At 37.0% G+C, this 19,941-nt stretch overlaps 1 protein-coding gene across 4 annotated transcripts in view; it reads right to left on the reverse strand.

Moving 5' to 3' along the window:
- HBS1L (HBS1 like translational GTPase) overlaps positions 1-19,941 on the reverse strand; it is an 87,668-nt gene that overhangs the window by 61,534 nt on the left and 6,193 nt on the right. The window contains exons 3-5 of one of the 4 annotated variants that reach the window (XM_047858301.1): positions 11,926-12,054; positions 11,234-11,428; positions 6,210-10,009 (exon numbers count right to left, since the gene is read on the reverse strand). In XM_047858301.1, the coding sequence (XP_047714257.1) occupies positions 8,538-10,009; positions 11,234-11,428; positions 11,926-12,054 (1,796 nt within the window). In that variant the 3' untranslated portion in view covers positions 6,210-8,537. The other 3 variants (XM_047858300.1, XM_047858302.1, XM_047858303.1) reach the window with 3 other exon arrangements.

Raw genomic sequence — 19,941 nt, forward strand, 5'->3', positions numbered from 1 at the left:
ATAACGAAACTCCCACAATAACCTGGAAATTTTAAGACTTTCAGATTCTTGGCTTAAAAAGGAAATCAAAATAAAAATTGTGAATTATCCAGAAAATAACAGTAACTCTAAAGGAACCCAGAAAATAACAATGATTCTAAAAGAACTCATGAGCAAATATAGTATCCACAGGAAAAATAGAACTACAGAGACTTAGGTAAATAAGACAGAATGTAAACAATGCGTATCAACTACAAAGCAGTGGGGAGAAATAAGGAAAAGGTTGAGCTAGGACTCCAATCTAACAATTTATTTCTCACAACAGAGAGACAGATCTGCAACTAAATGGTGGGTCCATGAGTATCTGTTATATTATTTTCTTAATTTTTCTGTGTTTGCAATCTCATAAATTAAAATTAACTTCTATAATAAAGAATTGAAAATGCATTTAAGTTAAATTAAATGTTCCACTCAGAAAGGCAGAGAAAAAAATGGAAAACAGATTAGATAATAAACAGATTACTCACAAACTAATGAAAAAATATACCAGTAGAACTAATTATTAATCCAAGAGCCAATCTTTGGAGAATGAAACAAATTAAAATTAATAAAATCAAGAGAAAACAAAGCTGGCAGAGGGGAAGAAGAAAGTAGAGGGGAGAAAACAAAATAAAAATGGAGGGGCACCTGGGTGACTCAACCAGTTGAGCCTCTGACTTTGGCTCAGGTCCTGATCTCACAGTTCGTGAGTTCGAGGCCTATACTGGGCTCACCGCTGTCCAAGTGGAGCCCGTTTCAGATCCTCTGTTTCCCTCTCTACCCTTCCCCCACTAGTGCTCTCTCTCTCGCTCTCAAAAATAAATATTAAAAAAAATTTTTTTAATAAAAAAATAAAAATGGATATTGGGGCACCTGGCTGGTTCAGTCGGAAGAGCATCAACTCTTGATCTTGGGGTCATAAGTTCCAGTCCCATGTAGGGCATAGAGATTACTTAAATAAAACTAAAAAAAAATAAATAAATAAGAATGGAGATTTAACTAAATATAAAAGAATCTAAAAAAATAATGACAATGTTTGCTATAATGCTAAACAAATACACCTGAATGAAATGGATGGTTTTCTAAGAAAAATAAAACATTCAAACTGACTCTAGAACATTTCTCTATTGAAAAAGATAAATCCTTTGATGACACAAATAATTTCAATGCTCTTTAAATTACTTAAGGGTAAAGAAAAACTCTTCTCTATAAAAGCATCACAAAGAGGGACGCCTGGGTGGCTCAGTTGGTTAAGCGACTGACTTAGGCTCAAGTCATGATCTCCACTTTTGAGTTTGAGCCAACATCAGGCTCTGCCGAACCCACTTTGGATCCTGTTTCCCCTCTCTCTGCCCTCCCCTGCTCATCCTTGGTCTCTCTCAAAAATAAACATTTAAAAAATTAAAAAAAAAAAAGCATCACAAAGAGAAATCAAAACCTGAAAGAACACACACATATACACAAGTGTAAATTAAATTTGCGAATAGATGGAATAACCATCAACAGAATATTAGCAAATAAAATCCATCATATTAAAAGAATAAACTATCATGATCAACTAGGATTGTTCCATATTATAAGTCTACTAGAAAATCTATTAAAATTATAATGTTTCATGTTTAATAATGTAATGTCTAAAGCCTTTTGCCTTTGATAAAGACAATATATTTTCTCCAAACATTTTTGAAAACATTAAATATCTCAATAAAAATTAGAACTGGATTTTTCCCCCAGATAATTTGACCAGCTTGTTTCTAAAGCTCATGTGGAAAAAAAAAAACCAAGAGAGATAACTCAGGAAAACTATGAAAAAGGAAAGAAGAAACATTAAAACCAAATCAAAATTGTGTAAGAATTACCACGGTAACTAACTAACATAAAACAAGACAAAGAAATGGAAGAGCACAGAGTCCCAAAATATAGAGAGATAGGAAAGAATTTAGTGTATGTCAAAGACAGCAGGTTCAAATCAGGTTAAAAGAGAAAAGGGACATGTAATTAAACAAAAGGTACTGCGACAAATCCAACTGCTGGAAAGACAAAAGATGCTGGTGAATAAACTGCATTCTTAGCTTCCTCTGTAATGGCAGCTAGATCAAAGAGTAAAAGGTATTAGAAAAGAAAAAGAACAGAAAAGAAAATCTGTCAAATGTATTAGAAAAAACGAATGATTTTTTAAAAAATTATCTTTTGCTGGAACAGAACTTTCAAACAAAAACCTTTAAGAGAAAAGACTGATGCATTTCAATACACGAAAATCAAAATTCTGTCTTATAAAAACAACAAGCTGGTAATCGGAAAACAGTATTTTCCAGGCATCCAACAAAGGACTAATGTTTTTTTTACTTTTAAGTACATGTACACATATATATACAATACATACATTGTATATACACACACACAAAAAGTCATTATGAAAGACAACGAGCAGAAAAATGGGTAAAGATTAAAAGTAGACAGTTCCAAGAAAAAGAAATACAAATAGATTTAAATATACAATAAAGCAGTTAGCCTCACTCTATTAAAAACATATAAATAAATGAAAAAAATATTTTCTAATGATCAGGTTGGTGTAATACCAGAAAGAGTAATAACCGTATCTGTGAGAATCTGCACAGAAATACTCAGAAACCTGTGAGAAAGGAAATTAGTACAATCTCTGTTAAAGATAATTAGGCAGCATCTATCAAAAATTTAAAGTATATATTTTCTGGCCCAGAAATTCAACTTCTAAAAATGTAGGGTGTTCATTTTCGGGTCATTAGTGATAGCAACTGAAAACACTTAAAATGTTTATCAACAAGGGCTATTTAATGTACAACCACATTAAGAAATCCTACACAGCTTCTGAAAAGAATGAGATTGATCTCTGTATAAACAGTAAAGTCTGCAAAAGGCTTTGACAACTGGTACAGACATAGAAGTGTTACAGCATCTTCCCATTTGTCTAAATATATACATGCAGGTTCACATAGTGATATGCAAGTAAAGTTTCTAGAAGAATAATACAAAAGAAACGATTTGTTTACAGATTTATTTACATCTTCCTGTAGGGAACAAGACTGTGGGAGTGAGACTCCCTTTCTACTTTAAACCCTTGTCTACATTTATGTGCCAGACATACTCTAAGCTGAAGAGACATCAGTGAACACATAAAATACCTGCCCCCATAGAAGCTGCGTGGGGGCCATGGGGAGCAGTAGGGAGACAGGTAATAAAAATAACTGTGTATGCACACACAATGTCAGATGATTTAAGTGCTGTGAGGGACAATTCAACAGGACTACAAGGGAAAGGGACTATATGTACAGAGGGGTATAATTTTACATGGAGAGGTAATAAAAGGAATGCAATGAACTAGGGTGCCTACGAAGGTTCCCCTCCCCGGACTGGGAGTGAAGTGATATATAAACTACAACATGAAGGATGATCAGCCAGGAGAAATGGGGGTGGTGGTAGGGGCAAAGCACTATACAGAAGCAGAGGAAACTCAGGTAGGTTTGTTCTGGGGCGGGGGGGGGGGGGGAGGGAAGGGAGAGAGGGCACACAAAACAGAAACAAATTCAGAAAAAGTCTTATAAAATAATTTAAAAGGTTTACACAGAGGGCAGAATATTAGAGCTTCATTTTAGAAAAGTTAATCTGGTTATAGATTAATCTGGGCAAAATAAAATGAGAGGTAAAGAAACCAGTTCATTTTTCAGTAATTTTGCTCAAAACTAATGGCCTTTTAAGAGGTAAACTGACAATAACGATGGAGAACAGTGGGGTCAAAAAATGTACAATGCCTCCTCGTTATTGACGGTTTCCATATTTAGAAATTCACCTATTCACTAAAGTTTATTGGTAACCCCCAAATCACTATTTATGGCACTTTTGCAATCACTCCCAGACAAATGCAGAGAAGCAAAAAATCTGAGTCACCCAACATGCACATTCCCTGCTGGGTCAAAAGGTGATAGATACCCTGCCTTCTTGTTTTGGCTCTTACACCATAAACAAGTATCCTTTTTATGATCTATTTCGTGTCACATTTTTCACACTGTGATTTTAGTTGGCTACTTTGCTGTTTAAAATGGTCCCCATGAGTAGTGCTAAAGCACTGCCTAGCGTTCCTAAGTACAAGGCAGCTGTGATGTGCCTTGTAAATAAAAGCCATGTGTTGGATAAGCTTTGTACAGGCCTGAGTTATAGAGCCACTGGCTGTGAGTTCAATGTTAATGAATTAATGATATGTAAATAATACATTTTAAACAAATGTCTTTTAATAGATACATAAAGTAAGGTTACATACTGACTGACAAAAATGTTGTGACCAGAAGATGAAAGGAACCTAACCCTGTATTTCCTGTAAGAGCAATGCTTCAGCATTTGAGAAGTCAGTGTTGGCATACTGCACTCAGCGTTCACTAATTTGTGATTTTATACAATGTAACTACCACAAATAATGACAACCAACTGTATATACACAGATGTTTTTACTTATTTGTAAAGCAGGAAAAATAGGACCGGTAATCAATTGTAAGTAAATGAGGGAGAGAAATCAAGGACAATGTTAGCTAGGTTTCTGGGTTAAGCAACTGGAAGACAGAGATACTACTAAGAAAAATAGGAAACAGAGGAGGCAGCAGCTTAGATCAGGAGGGCAAAGATGTCAGCTTTGGAGAGTGTAAAGACGTAACTGCCACACTACAATCAATATAATTATGTGTTTAAGTACCCACAACCCCCCTCCCATCTGAGGTTAACAATCATTGCTTTGTTCACCTTGTGATATCTCTTGCAACTAAAATGATGTGATGTTTTCCTTTCGGTCATATAATATAAACCAGGCACGTCAACATCAGAAATGGGCACTCTGTCAATTCTTTCCCCTTCTACTTCCATCCTTGGAATTACAATATCCATATTCGTTATAACCTATACTTTAATAGGATTTCTATGTTAAGTTCTCAAAAGTAAATACATAAGAAATTTTACCTTTTGGAAAGCAAGAATTTGAAATGGCAAATATCTTAAGAGGAAATTCTTTACAAACAGGTAGTTCTTTTTTTTTTAATTTGTTTACAGGAACATAAAAGGAGTACCTTCAGCATAAATTATTAAAATTCCATTCTGAAGGCTCAAGCTTATCTAAAAATCCCTATAGACAAACTGTGTTGTTTTCTTACTTAATTTTGGAGAACCTCAGAACTGTAATTTATTTCAACGTCGCTTTTACAAAAATGTATATATACACTCAAAATGACATCTTTTACACCCTAAAAATTAAAAATACAATGTATAATTGCATATACTGAGTCTTATATAATTTTAAAAGAAAACTAGTAAAGAAATTACTATCAATCCTTCCCTGTTTAGTCAACATTCTCTTTGTTCACACAAGTAATAGAAAACAATTTTTAGGCTACTACAAATCTGACTCTATAAGCAAATACATACTTGTAGGAATACAAGACAAAAAAACTTGTTGATACACAGTTCTTCCTCCATGTATAACTGTGCACTTGTTTATTTGTAGTGGTCCACATATAAATCCAGGATCAATTTAAAAGGTAAATAATCACATACGAACCCATTATCTTCTCTTAACTGTGTTTATCTTAACAGTGCTTCCCTTTACATACAAAGAAAAGCACTATACTGGTTTTATCTCTGATGTGAAAATCAGTTGTATGACCTCCCACCGAACACTAAAAACAAAATATAACACACTTGGGCTATTTATTACTACTTATATGAGAAGACAAAAGGATGAAAGGAAAGTTCAAGAAAGAAGAATTAAAAGCCAAAGGAGGGAAGGAGGTTGGAATGCCGATTATTAAACTGGAAATAGGAAAAAGGTAAAACAAAAAAGAAAAGTTAAGCAAAGTGTTCTGTAAGGAAGTGAAACCCTAGTTCTTGCCAATTAATGGAAAGAAGAATCATAACCAAAAGAGCCAACCAAAGACTTGAGAATGCAAAAGGACAAAACATCCATGAACAGTAGATCATTTAAGGACAAAAAACGTGACCAAAACTAGTAATTTTAAATATCTTTTGTATTTTGTATCATTTAGAACATAATTACAACATTATATCTATTCCTAAAGGAAATTTTTAATGCACTTGATCATAATGCAAATAAAAATGACTTTGCACTACAAAACTGGTATTAGAATTGGAAAATAAATCAAAACACTTAGCATACCTGAGCTACCAAACAGCAGTCAAAAACGGGCAGTTGGTGCAGAGTACGCATTTAGTGCGAGCAAATCATCGTCACTGAGGTGTATCCATAAACAGGCACTGGTCGCTTTATCAAGGGCCAAAGGCCAAGGGTGGAAAGGGCAAAGGGTCTTCTCGGCTCCGCTCTGAATCTCAGAGACTGACAATTCCTTACTCAACAAAGCCAAGTACATGTCATGTACTTGCCTGATGGACCAGGAGCCATGACAATGGCAGGGAGACCTATTTAAAAATTGTTGCCTTTCCTATCATCCTGCAATATAGGATTGTCCCTAAAGAAATAATCTTATAAATGGTAGTTACAATCCTAATGAGCCAACAAAGGGAAATCTAGTTCACTACAAAATCTACTTTTAATGGCTTAAAAGTATTACATTTCCACTTGAAAATCTGTTCTAAAAGATGGTAAAATAATAGTACCACTGTTCAACTTTAATATGAGTTACATAAATATTTGTGGATTCGCGTGCAAAGTGGGTACACTTGCATTAACACTTAATCTATCAGGAATTTTGTCAGTTCCAAACTCATAGAATACAATTCACTTCTAAGTTGGAGAGGGCCCATATATAATCTAGTTGATGAGTCATACAGTAATTTTGCAAAAGTACTAAAATGTTTTGTCAAGGTGTAAGACTAGGAAAACAAAATCAGCAGTTGGGGTAATTTAAACTTTAAAACTGACCATAAAATATAACCTAATTTATATCATCTCGTAAGCATCAGTATGATATACACTGAAATACACAATTAAAAACAAAACCTGAAGGCATCACAAAAAAAAGTGTTTGGTCAAGAATAAGGAAAACATAATTCTAGCTTAAGATTTCCCACCAAAACAGTGGATATAAAAACATCATACACAGCTAAAAATATTGGAATGTCATTCTGAAAATAAACTGAAACAAGAAATACAAAAAAGAAAAATTATAAAAAGCACTCTGAAGTAGCTGCCAGAGAAAGTAGGTCTTTACTAGGAAAAGGCCAGCTATTTTATTTTCATTAAGAACTAACATTTTAGATCCTATTTTTTTCTGCAAGAAATACTAATGAAACAGTATCAGCATCCTCTTATGCAAGACTATAATTCCTAATTAGCAATTTTCCTTGGTATTTCTGATTACGAGAAACTATAAAATATAAATTCACATTGGTCAGGTGCTATCCTTAGCATTAGTAATTCTTTCCATTCTATTGAGTTCTTCCCCCAAGGCAATAGTTCTCAAGTAAAAGTAACACATCAAAATCACCTGGGGACTTGTTTAAAAATACACAGTCCCAAAATGTCATCCCTCTGAGACTAACTGACCATGTCTGGATTGAAGCCACGGCATCTGTTCTGAAAAAAATTCCCCTAGCGATTCTGATTGCTAGTTGAGGACCACTGCTTTCAGGGATGAATTACATACTTGTTCTACTGCCTAGAAGAGCTCGGATTTGGTCTGACACTGCTGAAACTTGGTCACGGTAGCACATACACTGTCAGTATCAGAGGAAAACACATTTTATTACTTACATAAGAAAAAGCTAAAGAGGTCTGATAAAATTATCTATTCAAACAGCATGCAACCATACTTGAAAACACTTTCTATATATTTATTTCAAAGTGTGCATTTAGGACAAATGGTTTCGAAAATGTATAAAAATAATTTATGTACTAATCCAACTTCAATATGTACATGGTCCCTTAAAGGATTTTCATTTTATTATCATCAAAAATGTATTTCAACAACCTCCACAGTATTCTTAAAAGTCAGGAATTTTAAAATTTTCTAATAGAAAAATTTTATCCACCTACAGAAAAATAATGAATGGGAATGATATCACTAATATTTTAAAATATAATTATGTCTCACCTATGCTATGCCACATATCAGAAGAAAAATCTTTATCTCTAAACTAGAATAATCCCAAGTGGCATTTTCATTTAAGAATGAAGCACAAAAATGTTTTACAAAAGAAAAGGTCTCATTGTAAAAACTTATAAAGTTGAGTGCTTCAAACAAAAATATCTGAGGTTTGATTTCACAATATCAAGTTTCCATATGCATTTTGTAAACATATACACCCACTTTAGGCTATCAACTTAAATAAAGCCAGTTATCACTAAAAGAAAATATAGTAAAAAAAAGTTTTTTTCAGTGCAAAAATACATTATCAACTAAAGTTATCAACTGACTTAAGACAATTTTAATATAAAACCACAACTCTCATCCCATAATATACAGTAATCCTATAAAGATTTTAAATTAAAACAAAAACTCTACAACAGTTATCAAGTTCTCCTGTTACTATTCTCTAGTGAAAGCTTTCTTCTGATTAGCTTTTACAATGTCATCAGGAGATGCTGATTTGAAGTCAAATGGTGTTATTGCTATAAGAGGACTTATTTCTTTGTCCTTTATGTCTTGAACTTGTCTACTATAAAGAAAAGTCTTATAGAGGTCAAGGGTGCGTCGCTTGCAGCTTTTCAATGGGTAACGAAGACACAGTGTAGAAGCAAAAGCTGAAGGTCTAGCAGCAAGAGCCTTGGTCCAAGAGAGAGAAAAAGGTGGGTTCCTAGTCAAAGAGCCTTTATTGGTTCTCTTATTATCCTTAGCAGAATTGAAATTTTTCCCTAACTTCGAATTTAAAACTTTAGTTCCTGATGTTGGAGCAACTGATTGGTCTACTACATGTTTTGGAACAAAATCAGGGGTTTTTATAAGGACACTAAGATCAATATTTGAATCTATTCCAGGTGAACTCATTTCAGATACACTGAGCTTAAAGGAATCCTTCTTAAACTGAGAGTTGTCTACATCAATTGTCTCTGCAATCAAATCAGAAAGTGACAAATTCTCAAGGTCTCTTGTAGGAGAAGCTTTACAAAATGCCAAAGACGACAGAGATCCTGTTAACTCTGATATTCCAGTCGAAGATGGATACCGATTTGCTAGCCTTGACAAGGGAAAAGATCCCAAACTGAGATCTGTGAAACTGGCAGATGACTGGTTACAAAGATCAGATAAAGTAAAGCACTGGCTTGGATTATTTTCTTTGTGTTCCTGAAACAGTTCAGCTAGGGATGGACTTTCACACCTGGCAAACTGCGGACTGTCATCTTTTAAAATGTAATTCTTGGCACTCTGTTCAACTGAAGAAACACTTCCAACTTCAGTCATTTTACTAGTATTTAAATTATCATGAGCTATATTTTCCAATGAGCTAGTTAAGAGCAAAGGACTATTTAAATTTCCTAAGTTGTTTTGTACTGGAATGTTATGGGTAGCAGGAAGTGAATTATTCTGAATACATAAAGAGTTACTAGGCGTTGTGCTCTTTATCATTAAGGACTTTAAATCTGGTATTTCTTTGAATGCAGAATCATCTTTGGAAACACATTCCGATTCGTGAGGTCTAAACAGATCAGCACCTAGATTCTTTGAAAACAGACTTTCCAGACCATCCGTGGATGATAATCTGACTGACGGCTGACTTTTACAAGAATCTCTTGGCGCATCATCAATGAGGTCAGCTAGCGAAAGCTCTTTTGTTAACTTACATGATTCTAGTTTCTTTTCACTTTTAGGTCTGTCAGGTTTCTTTTTTTTATGGAGTAAATAGTGACTTGGTACAACTGAGGAATTATGATATAATCCATATTTTGCTAGTGGGCCAGAAAAATCAGAGGGTTTGCTACTACAATCCAAATGGTTTGCGGATTGAGGACAAGAGCTTTGAACATTATCAGCTGAAACTTGAGAGGAAGATAATAAGACTCCTTACCTTACAAAAGCCATTAATTTTCAGATGAATAGGTTGACATATGCAGAAGACAGTCACAGCAACCAAAAGGAAACATGAAATGAGGCATTTAATTACTAAATGTTTCTTCTGATTACAGCATGAATAAAGCGATCAAATATTTGATCATTATTTAATAAGTGAACACTCTAAAAAAAACAATAATAAAGGAATTTTACCTTCCTTTAACCATCTACAGTGACCTTCATACTTTGTTCACTAATATATACAAATGTAAATATCAAGTTAGTCAATATTCTACTTTTCACAAATTTTATAATGTGAGGTTTTAATGTACTTAAATTATCGTCATGGTTATCTCAAATTCAAAACAATTAAAAGACCAATGAAAAGAACTAGGTTTATCTTCTCCTATATTTTTAATGTGTTAAAAACAAGCAAACAAATAACATCCTGTCATCTCTGGGATAAACTATTAATAAAGATGAAATATTAAAGATTCATTTTCATAGGGTCAGTTACAAGTGCCTCCACATCAAAAATTTTTTTTTAATTTAAATAGATAATAAAACCCATCCTTGTTTCATAGTAACAGATTGCATACGACTTTGATGTGGTAAAAAATCTAGTCCTCAGGTTACAGGAAATACCAGCCCAGTTAATAAATCACCATGGTCGTACTGACAGATACCATACCAATTATTACAGAGGCACCTCAGTTCCCTTCTTATGCCAATTAAATTTCCAAGCTTAACCCCAAATTCTATAAATTTAAAATTAAAGATCTGGCTTTGAAATGAAACAGTATGATACTTATGATATTTCAATAAAACTAACATATTTATAAATACTATAAAAATAAAGGGATTTCTGTAATTAATCGTCTGGCTATTAATTTCCACCTCCTGACCCATTAGAGTTAGAAAAACAACAATAATTAAAAAGCTCTCTAAGCTACTGACAAGAAGCAACAAGTGGCTTGTTTTTGTCTGATTTTATTTCCCCTATATCCTGCTAGTTACAAAACAAAGGGAAATTATGAAAAAACAAGCTGTAACAGAGGGAAGAAAACAAAGCACTCAGCTTAAAAATTCACAAAGTGGAAAATCAATTGATGAAAATCAGGATTACTGTAACATGCAAAATGTTCCGCCCATATTTCTTAACAGCCTGAGCAAATCAGTGCCTCTTTTAAAACATTAGCTGTAAAACCACTAAAGGAGAACAAGGAAAAGCATACCTTTTGCAGTCTTCCCTGTGGATGCTGCTCCCTCACTCTTGACCTTCAAATTCTGCATTTTATCTTGCTCCAGAACCAGTGACAAGGCCTTCTGCACATCAAACTTGTTCTTCAGAACTGCTTCGACCAATATGTCATCTGGCACGGCATCTCCAAGTGCCTCTCTCATGTGATCAAGGCATGAATAAAGACGAGCTAGAACAGAAAATAATTAAAAGGCTGTACTTAAATGGTGCCATGGAAGAACACTCAATCTTGAAAACTAAAAAAAGGAATTTGAAACTTATTAGGATGTACAACTCTCCTCTTTCCTTGGCAAAAATTATTTATAATGATTATATTTTTATCCACACTATATCTCTTTCCCTATTAGAGCTTATGAAATAATAAATATTGGTACAAGAAAACAAATCACTGAAGTTTCTCTCCTGAAGAGATAAAACAAAGATCTCAGTCAAAAATTCCAGTTAAATAGCCACACAACCAATGTTTCAGCCATACAGTTAAACATACATTCCTCATAAAATATACTTAATAAAATGTAAATTTCCCTTGACGAGACAAGATATATTTGTACCATTCCTTCCCACCATCACTATCATGAACAATCACAATAAAACTGAAAAATTCTGGTATACCGATTACCAATCATTTTCAAACACGAAGCACGGATAAACTACTTTTTACTATACCTTGATCAATTCCACTTAGCTGATGGTTCAAAAAAGAATTGGAGGACTCTTTCAGATCTTCGTAATCATATTCTTCTACAGGCTCAACAAGTGAAGGTTTGTCACGTCGCGAGTAAATAAACTGAGCAGCTAGAACAGAAAATGATGGAAGAATGCTGTAGCACAGCCACTTTCCAATAAGTCTTTTTTTTTTTAAAGTGAAAATAAAAACAAAAGATGCTGACCAACCACCTACAGCCATTTACCCACATTCTGTAGTAATAGCTAAAAACAAAACAGGGATAAAACACACCATACTCCAAATCCTGCTCAGACGTCCTTACTAACTACTCACTGGCCTCTACAATCATCCTCCTTTTTATCTCCAAAACCTTCACTGAGCTGACTCGCCACAGTTTTCAAACACTACCTTTCCTAACACCTCATCCCTGCCTACCACCCCATCTTCCCTGCCATATTCTCTTCTTTGGAACAAATATTTCAAACCACATACCAAACTTGCTTATTTGTACAATTAAGAAAATACTAAAGGGGTGCCTGGGTGGCTCAGTCAGTTAAGCATCCAACTTCAGCCAGGTCATGATCTCACAGCTCGTGGGTTCAAGTCCTGCGTCAGGCTCTGTGCTGATGGCTCAGAACCTGGAGCCTGCTTTGGATTCTGTGTCTCCCTCTCTCTCTGCCCCTCCCCACTCATGCTCTGTCTCTCTCTCTCTCTCAAAAATAAACATTAAAAAAAAATTTTTAATAAAAATTAAAAAAAATACTAAAAACTTAATTTTTGCTTTCTGAGAGTTGCTAATTTTGTCTGAACCCAACATTGATCAAAATCATAGACCTTAATTTTTGAAAACCTCCTTTCAATCACGCATTGTCTACACTGCATAATAGCATCACATACCTAACTCTGACTTTCAGATATCAGCCTGTGCCATTCTATAGCACTCAGTGTCATCCCTCAATGTGTAACTGGTATTGTATATTTCATTAAAAGGAGGAAAGCCAAAGTATGAAAGTGTCAATATATGTCTGCGTATCATCAACCAAATATAAGTGAGCAAAAAAGAAAAATCATCATGAACGCCCCCAGGGCTGACTCTTCCACCTCAGCTGGATGCCCACTGACCTCAATTCCTGCAGCTTGTGTTCAATTGTGAAGAAATATAATTAAAGAATAAGTTAAGAAAGATAGAAAGTTACAAAGACAGAGGGTAGAAATACAGCATTCTACACGCAAAGTGTTCCTAGGGATTTTATAGTATTTAGCTTTCTGGAAGAGCACATAACACTTAAGTCTACTGCTTAGTGTTCCCACATTGAACCTTTGTACATGTTTTCAGGAAGGCATGACCTATGAAAGAAAGAGAAACTAACCATAAAGTCTATAACCAATGCATATAAATAATGCACATACAAACACTAGATAATGCTATGGCTTATGTGTAATACCCCTACTCAGAGGGCTGTGGCATAAGTGATATCTATTCATAGACTGTATAAACGATGGCCTTAGAGATTAGTAGTAAAAGCAAAGAAAAAAACGTAACGATGCATTTTAAGAGCCAAATGAGTAGTACAGATGAGTGCTACAGAGGCACAGTCACCGAAGACTGGCGCGATTATACAAAATGAGGTAAGAACATCAGAAAAACTGAGGAGCAGGTGGAAGACACCTGGGACAAAGAGAACAAGTAAGAGAGAGAGTGCGGCTATTCTGCCATACTGCGTGTTTCCTTAACACAACCTACTCACACCAAATGGTAAACAGGAGAACGATGAGGGTAAAACATTCAAGTTGCTTTGGTTGTGAGATTTTGCCCCCACTTCGATGTTTTGCATCATCACCTAAAAGCAGCAGGTACAAAGTAACGTCTGCCACAGCTTACACCGTAACTGTGACCGTACCATAAAGCCAGAGCGCGCCACATTCTTCCTCTAGGCTCAGTTTGGAGGACCTGTGACTTGTTTTGTGCATGCCTACTGCTTCTTGACTCTCCGAGATCTGTGAGCATTTTGCCTTTGCAACATGACTTGTTAGTTTAATTCTTTCTCACATTTCTGTTAAGCTTTTACCTTTTTTAAAAATTTAAAGTTTTATAGTTACTGGAATATTTCTTTATTAGGAAGTTAAGGTATCTTTTCAAATGTGCAAGCATTTTCATTACTGTTTTTGCAGTACTTTACAGGCTGAGTGATCTGTCACGATCCTATTTTTTCCCAGTTCTGTTATTTTTTGTATACAATTCTGAAGACCCTAAGGTTTTCAAAAAATACACATATTAGAGGTGCCTGGGTGGCTCAGCTGGTTAAGCGTCTGACTTCCGCTCAGGTCACAACCTCACACTCCGTGAGTTCGAGCCCCACATCAGGCTCTGAGCTGACAGCTCAGAGCCTGGAGCCTGCTTCAGATTCTGTGTCTCCTGCTCTCTGTGCCCCTCCCCCACTCATGCTCTGTCTGTCTGTCAAAAATAAACACACATTAAAAAAAATATACACATATTATGGGCGTGCCTGGGTGGCTCAGTTCGTTGTGTCTGACTTTGCCTCAGGTCATGATCTCATGGTTCCTGGATTCAAGCCCCATGTTGGGCTCTGTGCTGACAGCTCAGAACCTGGAGCCCGTTTCAGATTCTGTGTCTCCCTCTCTCTCTAACCCTCCCCTACTTATGCTCTGTCTCTCTCTCTCTCACTCTCTCTCTCTCTCTCTCTCTCAAAAATAAACATTAAAAAAACCTTTTTATTTAACAATACACATATTATGTTGCATATATACCCCTATTTATCTCCCTCTAGTACAAGGAGAATAGAGCACTGCTATTATAATGAAATGGGGTGGGATGCCTGAGTGGCTCAGTTGGTTAAGCATCCAACTCTTGGTTTTGGCTCAGGTCATGATCTCACAGTCCATGAGTTCAAGCCCCACATCAGGCTCTGCACTGACATCATGGAGACTGTTGGGGATCCTCTGTCTTCCTCCCTGCCCCTCCCTGACTCTCTCAAAAATAAACATTAAAGTAATTAATTAATTAATAATAACTGGGGTACTAAAAAATGTAAACTGGACCACTTTGTGCCTGGTAATTTATAAATTATTTTCCTAGCTGTAATAAACTGCTCAGTTTAGCCTAAAAGTAACAAAAAAAAATACTTTCCCTAACTTCTTCTCTTGTCTTTCAACTGTGAGGAAAACCCTAAGGAAAATCAAAAATTAAGTAAGGAAAAAAATCAGATAATTCCCTCAACAATTTTCACTCAGGAAATAATTGACAGGGAAAAGGAAGTTGTCAATATCCAGGCTGCTACTCAACCTCAGAGGAACTATTTTTTTTCTGGGGGGGGGAGGCGGATGGATTCTTATCCCCAATCTACACACAAATCCAACTCAGAAACCTACACTGTGGCTACTGTTTTAGAAATGCTGTTGGCTGGATTTGCTGGGAATTGGGGCGGGAAAGAAGGTAGAAAAAGTCCCCAGGGAAAATAGCTACTAGTGGGGAAAAAAAAGTCCAAATCTCTGAAGTTGAAGTGAGAACCCAAAAGGCAAGAAATACAATAAAAAGAGAAAGAAAGAGGAGAGAAAAGGATAAATACAAAATACTATTCTTTTCTAAATTTAAATCACAAACTTGGGGCGCCTGGGTGGCGCAGTCGGTTAAGCGTCCGACTTCAGCCAGGTCACGATCTCGCGGTCCGTGAGTTCGAGCCCCGCGTCGGGCTCTGGGCTGATGGCTCAGAGCCTGGAGCCTGTTTCCGATTCTGTGTCTCCCTCTCTCTCTGCCCCTCCCCCCTTCATGCTCTGTCTCTCTCTGTCCCAAAAATAAATAAACGTTGAAAAAAAAAAAAATAAATAAATAAATAAATAAATAAATCACAAACTTTGATGGAAATGCTTTCTGAAAAATTGGAACACCCATAATTACTTTTAAAACTTAAGGCATTTAAACATATATGACATTTCAAAGAATTCAAAACCTGACTCCTAAACTGCCTCAAATTGTTCCCTAAACACCTTAAATTGAATATCATGTAAGAGGCACTCATTAATGATGCAACTGCCTGAGCTTCCTCCTCTGGAGGTTCTGATTCTGTGATGCTGGAAACGGGACCGGAATCTGTATTTTTTAATGTGTTATGTATTTTTGAGAAAAGGAGAGACGAAGTACGAGTGGGCAAAGGGCAGAGAGAGAGAGAGAGAGAGAGAGAGAGAGAGAGAGACAGAATCAGAAGCAGGCTCCAAGCTGTCAGCACAGAGCCAAAGCGGGGCCTGAACTTGTGAACTGTATGATCATGACCTGAGCCCAAGTCTGACGCTTAACCAACTGAGCCACCCAGGTACCCCCAGGGAATCTGTATTTTTATATTATTCCCAGATGACTGATATCAGGGAAAGTTAGGAAAAACTGGCCTACAAATCCCCCTGTAGTCCACTTTGTATATGGTCATCAGTTTCTTTCCAAAAATATTACCCCTTATTCAAAAACCTCCAATAAGCTGACACCAAAAATTAAAAACTGCCTTCCAGAATTTGCCTATTTCCGTTCCCAGCCCTCTTTCCTGCTGCAAATGAGTGTTCTCAAATAAGCCTCACATAGAGGCCACTGCTCAAGCACTACTGTTTCCTCTAAGATGCCATTCTTCCTCCCAAATGTCCCAGTCCTTCCAGAAGCCTTCCCAGACCCTTCAGGCAGGACTAATGTTCCACCCTCCATACCACTGTGGCACATTTGAAGAGGACATTTAACATACTTCCTTATGCCAAATTAATTCATAAATTTATTAGAATTGGTTTTTTCTTACACATCAATTGATGCTTAATAAAGATTCTGAGTTGGAATGGAATGAATACTACTATTTAAGCAATCATTGGAGGCCTTTTGACTAAGTGGCTCCAATGCCTTGATAACAAATGGAAAACTAAGCCAGAGTCAACTCCTAAGCCTGAGGATCAAGAAGAACAACCAATCAGGGGTACCTCAATGGCTCAGTTGATTAAGCTTCAGACTTAGGTTCAGGTCATGATATCACGACTCAACCTGTGGGTTCAAACCCCAAGTCAGGCTCTGTGCTGACAGCTCAGAGCCCGGAGCCTGCTTCGGATTCTGTGTCTCCATCTCTCTCTGCCCTGCCCCCGCTTGCACTGTCTGTCTGTCTGTCTGTCAAAAATAAATAAACGTTAAAAAAAATTTTTTAAAAGAACCACCAATCACAAAAATCCAACTAGGCTTTCTCAAATAATGCAACCTTTAAGCTATAGTCAACCAAATAATTTCCTTGCTTTGTTTCCTATCTTCTCTATAAAATCCCTGCCCCTTAGTCCAATCTGGTGGGGGGACCATAACCACTTCCAGTTTGGAGCTGCCTGATTCAAACTGGTGTTTGTTCGAATAAATTCTTACTAATTGCAATATGCCTCAGTTTATCCTTTAACACTTCCAGTTACAGTAGGCAAAACAAAACCCACAACTGTTCAAATAAAGTTGTATATGTAGGCTCTTTTTGCCATCCTCAATTCCTTGGCTATGTTCAACACGCAATATCAAAGTCAATCTTTCCAAAGGAAAAAAAGCTGTAACATTTAGAAATTCCCTTTCCATCAGGACAACGGAGCCTACCTAGAGTTCAAAAACATACATGTGCTGATGAATTTTAGAAAAATTCCTATTAATTGATAAAAATCACTCAATTATCAGAATTCATAAGACCATGAATATGATCAGCTCTTCAATGACACTGGCTGCTTCTTTAAGAACAGAGCATCCTTCTAACACTATTCATTTTTTATTGAAAATCACTTGGAAAATATATCACTAAAAAAGAAAAATAAGTTTCTGATCTAACATCACTATTGCATACATGTTTTGAAAAACTAAAAGACCCCAAACCACATGCATTTGTTAAAAACACAGTTTGTCACAGAAAAAACTCAAAACCACTTCATTGTACCTCCCACTTCAATAAAGTCACTGACTTCTTGGTGTATAGTACAGAAGTAACTCAAGGAGTAAAACTATCCTGAAAATGAACCACACACAAGACACACCGTCAAGACCTATGAGAGACAAAGGGATAAACTCTGACCTCAAGAAAGCGAGGCCATGAACACACACAAAAAAAACACCCTCTGAATGCCTGACGTGGTATGCCATCAGTTCCTTACACGAGATCAAGAATACGTTACCCAGATAAGCCTAGATAAATGAATGTGTTAACCTGCAAGATTAAGATGTCTTTCAGCAGTCTCTCTCTCTATAAAGGTTTCCACACTGTGCAAGCCAGATTCAACCAACTTCCAGATCCTGTAGCCCTTAATTCCTGTAAGGTATCTCTTGAATCTATCTCCAAATCGAATGCTACCACCCTTGTCCTAAACTTTGATTCTCAAAGCAAACATCAACAGACTATGGAGAGCTTATTAAATAAAAGAGCAGCTATGCCCCCCTCTGAACAGGGCCAAGAATTACTTTTCTAATAAATTCCCCAGTGATGCTGATGGTACCTGGACCACACTTTGAGAACACTGTCCTCAAATATCTTCATCTCCTCTAGATTAATAAACCCATCTCCAAACTAATCTATGTACATCCCCTAATGTACTACCTTCAATCCAGTCTCTACTACGTAAGAGATTTTTTAAAAAACTCCCATCTAGGGGCACCTGGGTGGTTCAGTTGGTTGAGTGTCTGACTCTTGATTTCAGCTTAAATCACGATCTTAGGGTCCCATGACCAAGCCCCTGCTTAAGATTCTCTCTCTCTCTCTCTCCCTCTGCCCCTCTCCCCTGCTCAGGTGCGCATTCTCGCTCTTGCTCTCTCTCTCTCTCTCTCTCTCTCTCTCAAATAAAATTAAATACTCCAATCTAATTATCACACTCACATCATCTTCTCAGTTTCATGAACATGCCATGCTCTCCACTGCACTTAAAATATGAGTGATAAAGTTAATGCTACCAGATATCACTTTATCACCTAGTCAACTGTGACAGTATATCGTAGGAACCCCAAAGGGTTAACCCATGAAGTTTTTTTAACACTGCAAATGGCAAGTGTCTCAGAGGTACCTTGAAAAAAATGAAATTTCTTTTATCCTTCATCCCTACAAAATGTGGTCTTGAATCCCAGCAAAGGAGCTCTAAAGGCATGATGATTAAGCCATCTCTGAGCTTGTAACCCAGTCTTCTTTACTCTGCTTTGTGATGCTGGGGTTGCAGTCTCTAGGAAGTTCATTTCTTTGACAGCTGGCTCCCTTTTAGGATCAGCCAATGGGGAGATGCTAGAGGGAGACTGGAAGGTCAGAAGAGGAAGACACGTGCTCCTTTCCTTTCTGCTTCTTGTCCATGCCCCATCTGCCCAGCAACACTGCACGCTGCAGTAACAGCAGTTAGTACCAGTTAGCAGTTTTCCCAAAACTCCCAGAACCAGCTTCAGTGTGCCCCTGCCCACATCCCTCAGACACCCTGACCAGCCTGCTGACTAGAACTCCCTGTTGCAAAGGCTGAATCCCAGGTTCACAAGGTCCTTTTGCAGGCACCGGTACCAGCCATGCACTGTCCCCCTCCTCTGAGGTCTGAGTCTCCATTCCACAGCCCCTCCTCTGAACTTCAGAAGCAAAGCAGCACCGTCCTGTCACAGGTCTAAGTTCCAGCTAGAAGCACCTCCAGGAGCTTCAAAAAGGTTGGGTCTGACCTCGCCCACGTGCTCCTCCAGGAACTCAGAACTGTAAATGTTTCCTGAAGTTACCGCCTCCCTGACACTTTGCTCGCCCTTTTTGCATTTTTTTGTTCTCTAAAACCTAGCTAACAATTTTTTTGTATTAAATTCTCTCTGGCAGAGGTGCCTGGGTGGCTCAGTCAGTTAAGTGTCTGCCTTCGGCTCAGGTCATGATCTCAAAGTCCATGGGTTCCAGCCCCGCGTCGGGCTCTGTGCTGACAGCTCAGAGCCTGGAGCCTGCTTTGGATTCTGTCTCTCTCTCTCTCTCTCTCTCTCTCTCTCTCTCTCTCTCTCTCCCCTTCCCTTGCCTGTG

Source organism: Prionailurus viverrinus, chromosome B2, assembly GCF_022837055.1.
Source record: "Prionailurus viverrinus isolate Anna chromosome B2, UM_Priviv_1.0, whole genome shotgun sequence".
Classification (NCBI taxonomy): domain Eukaryota; kingdom Metazoa; phylum Chordata; class Mammalia; order Carnivora; family Felidae; genus Prionailurus; species Prionailurus viverrinus.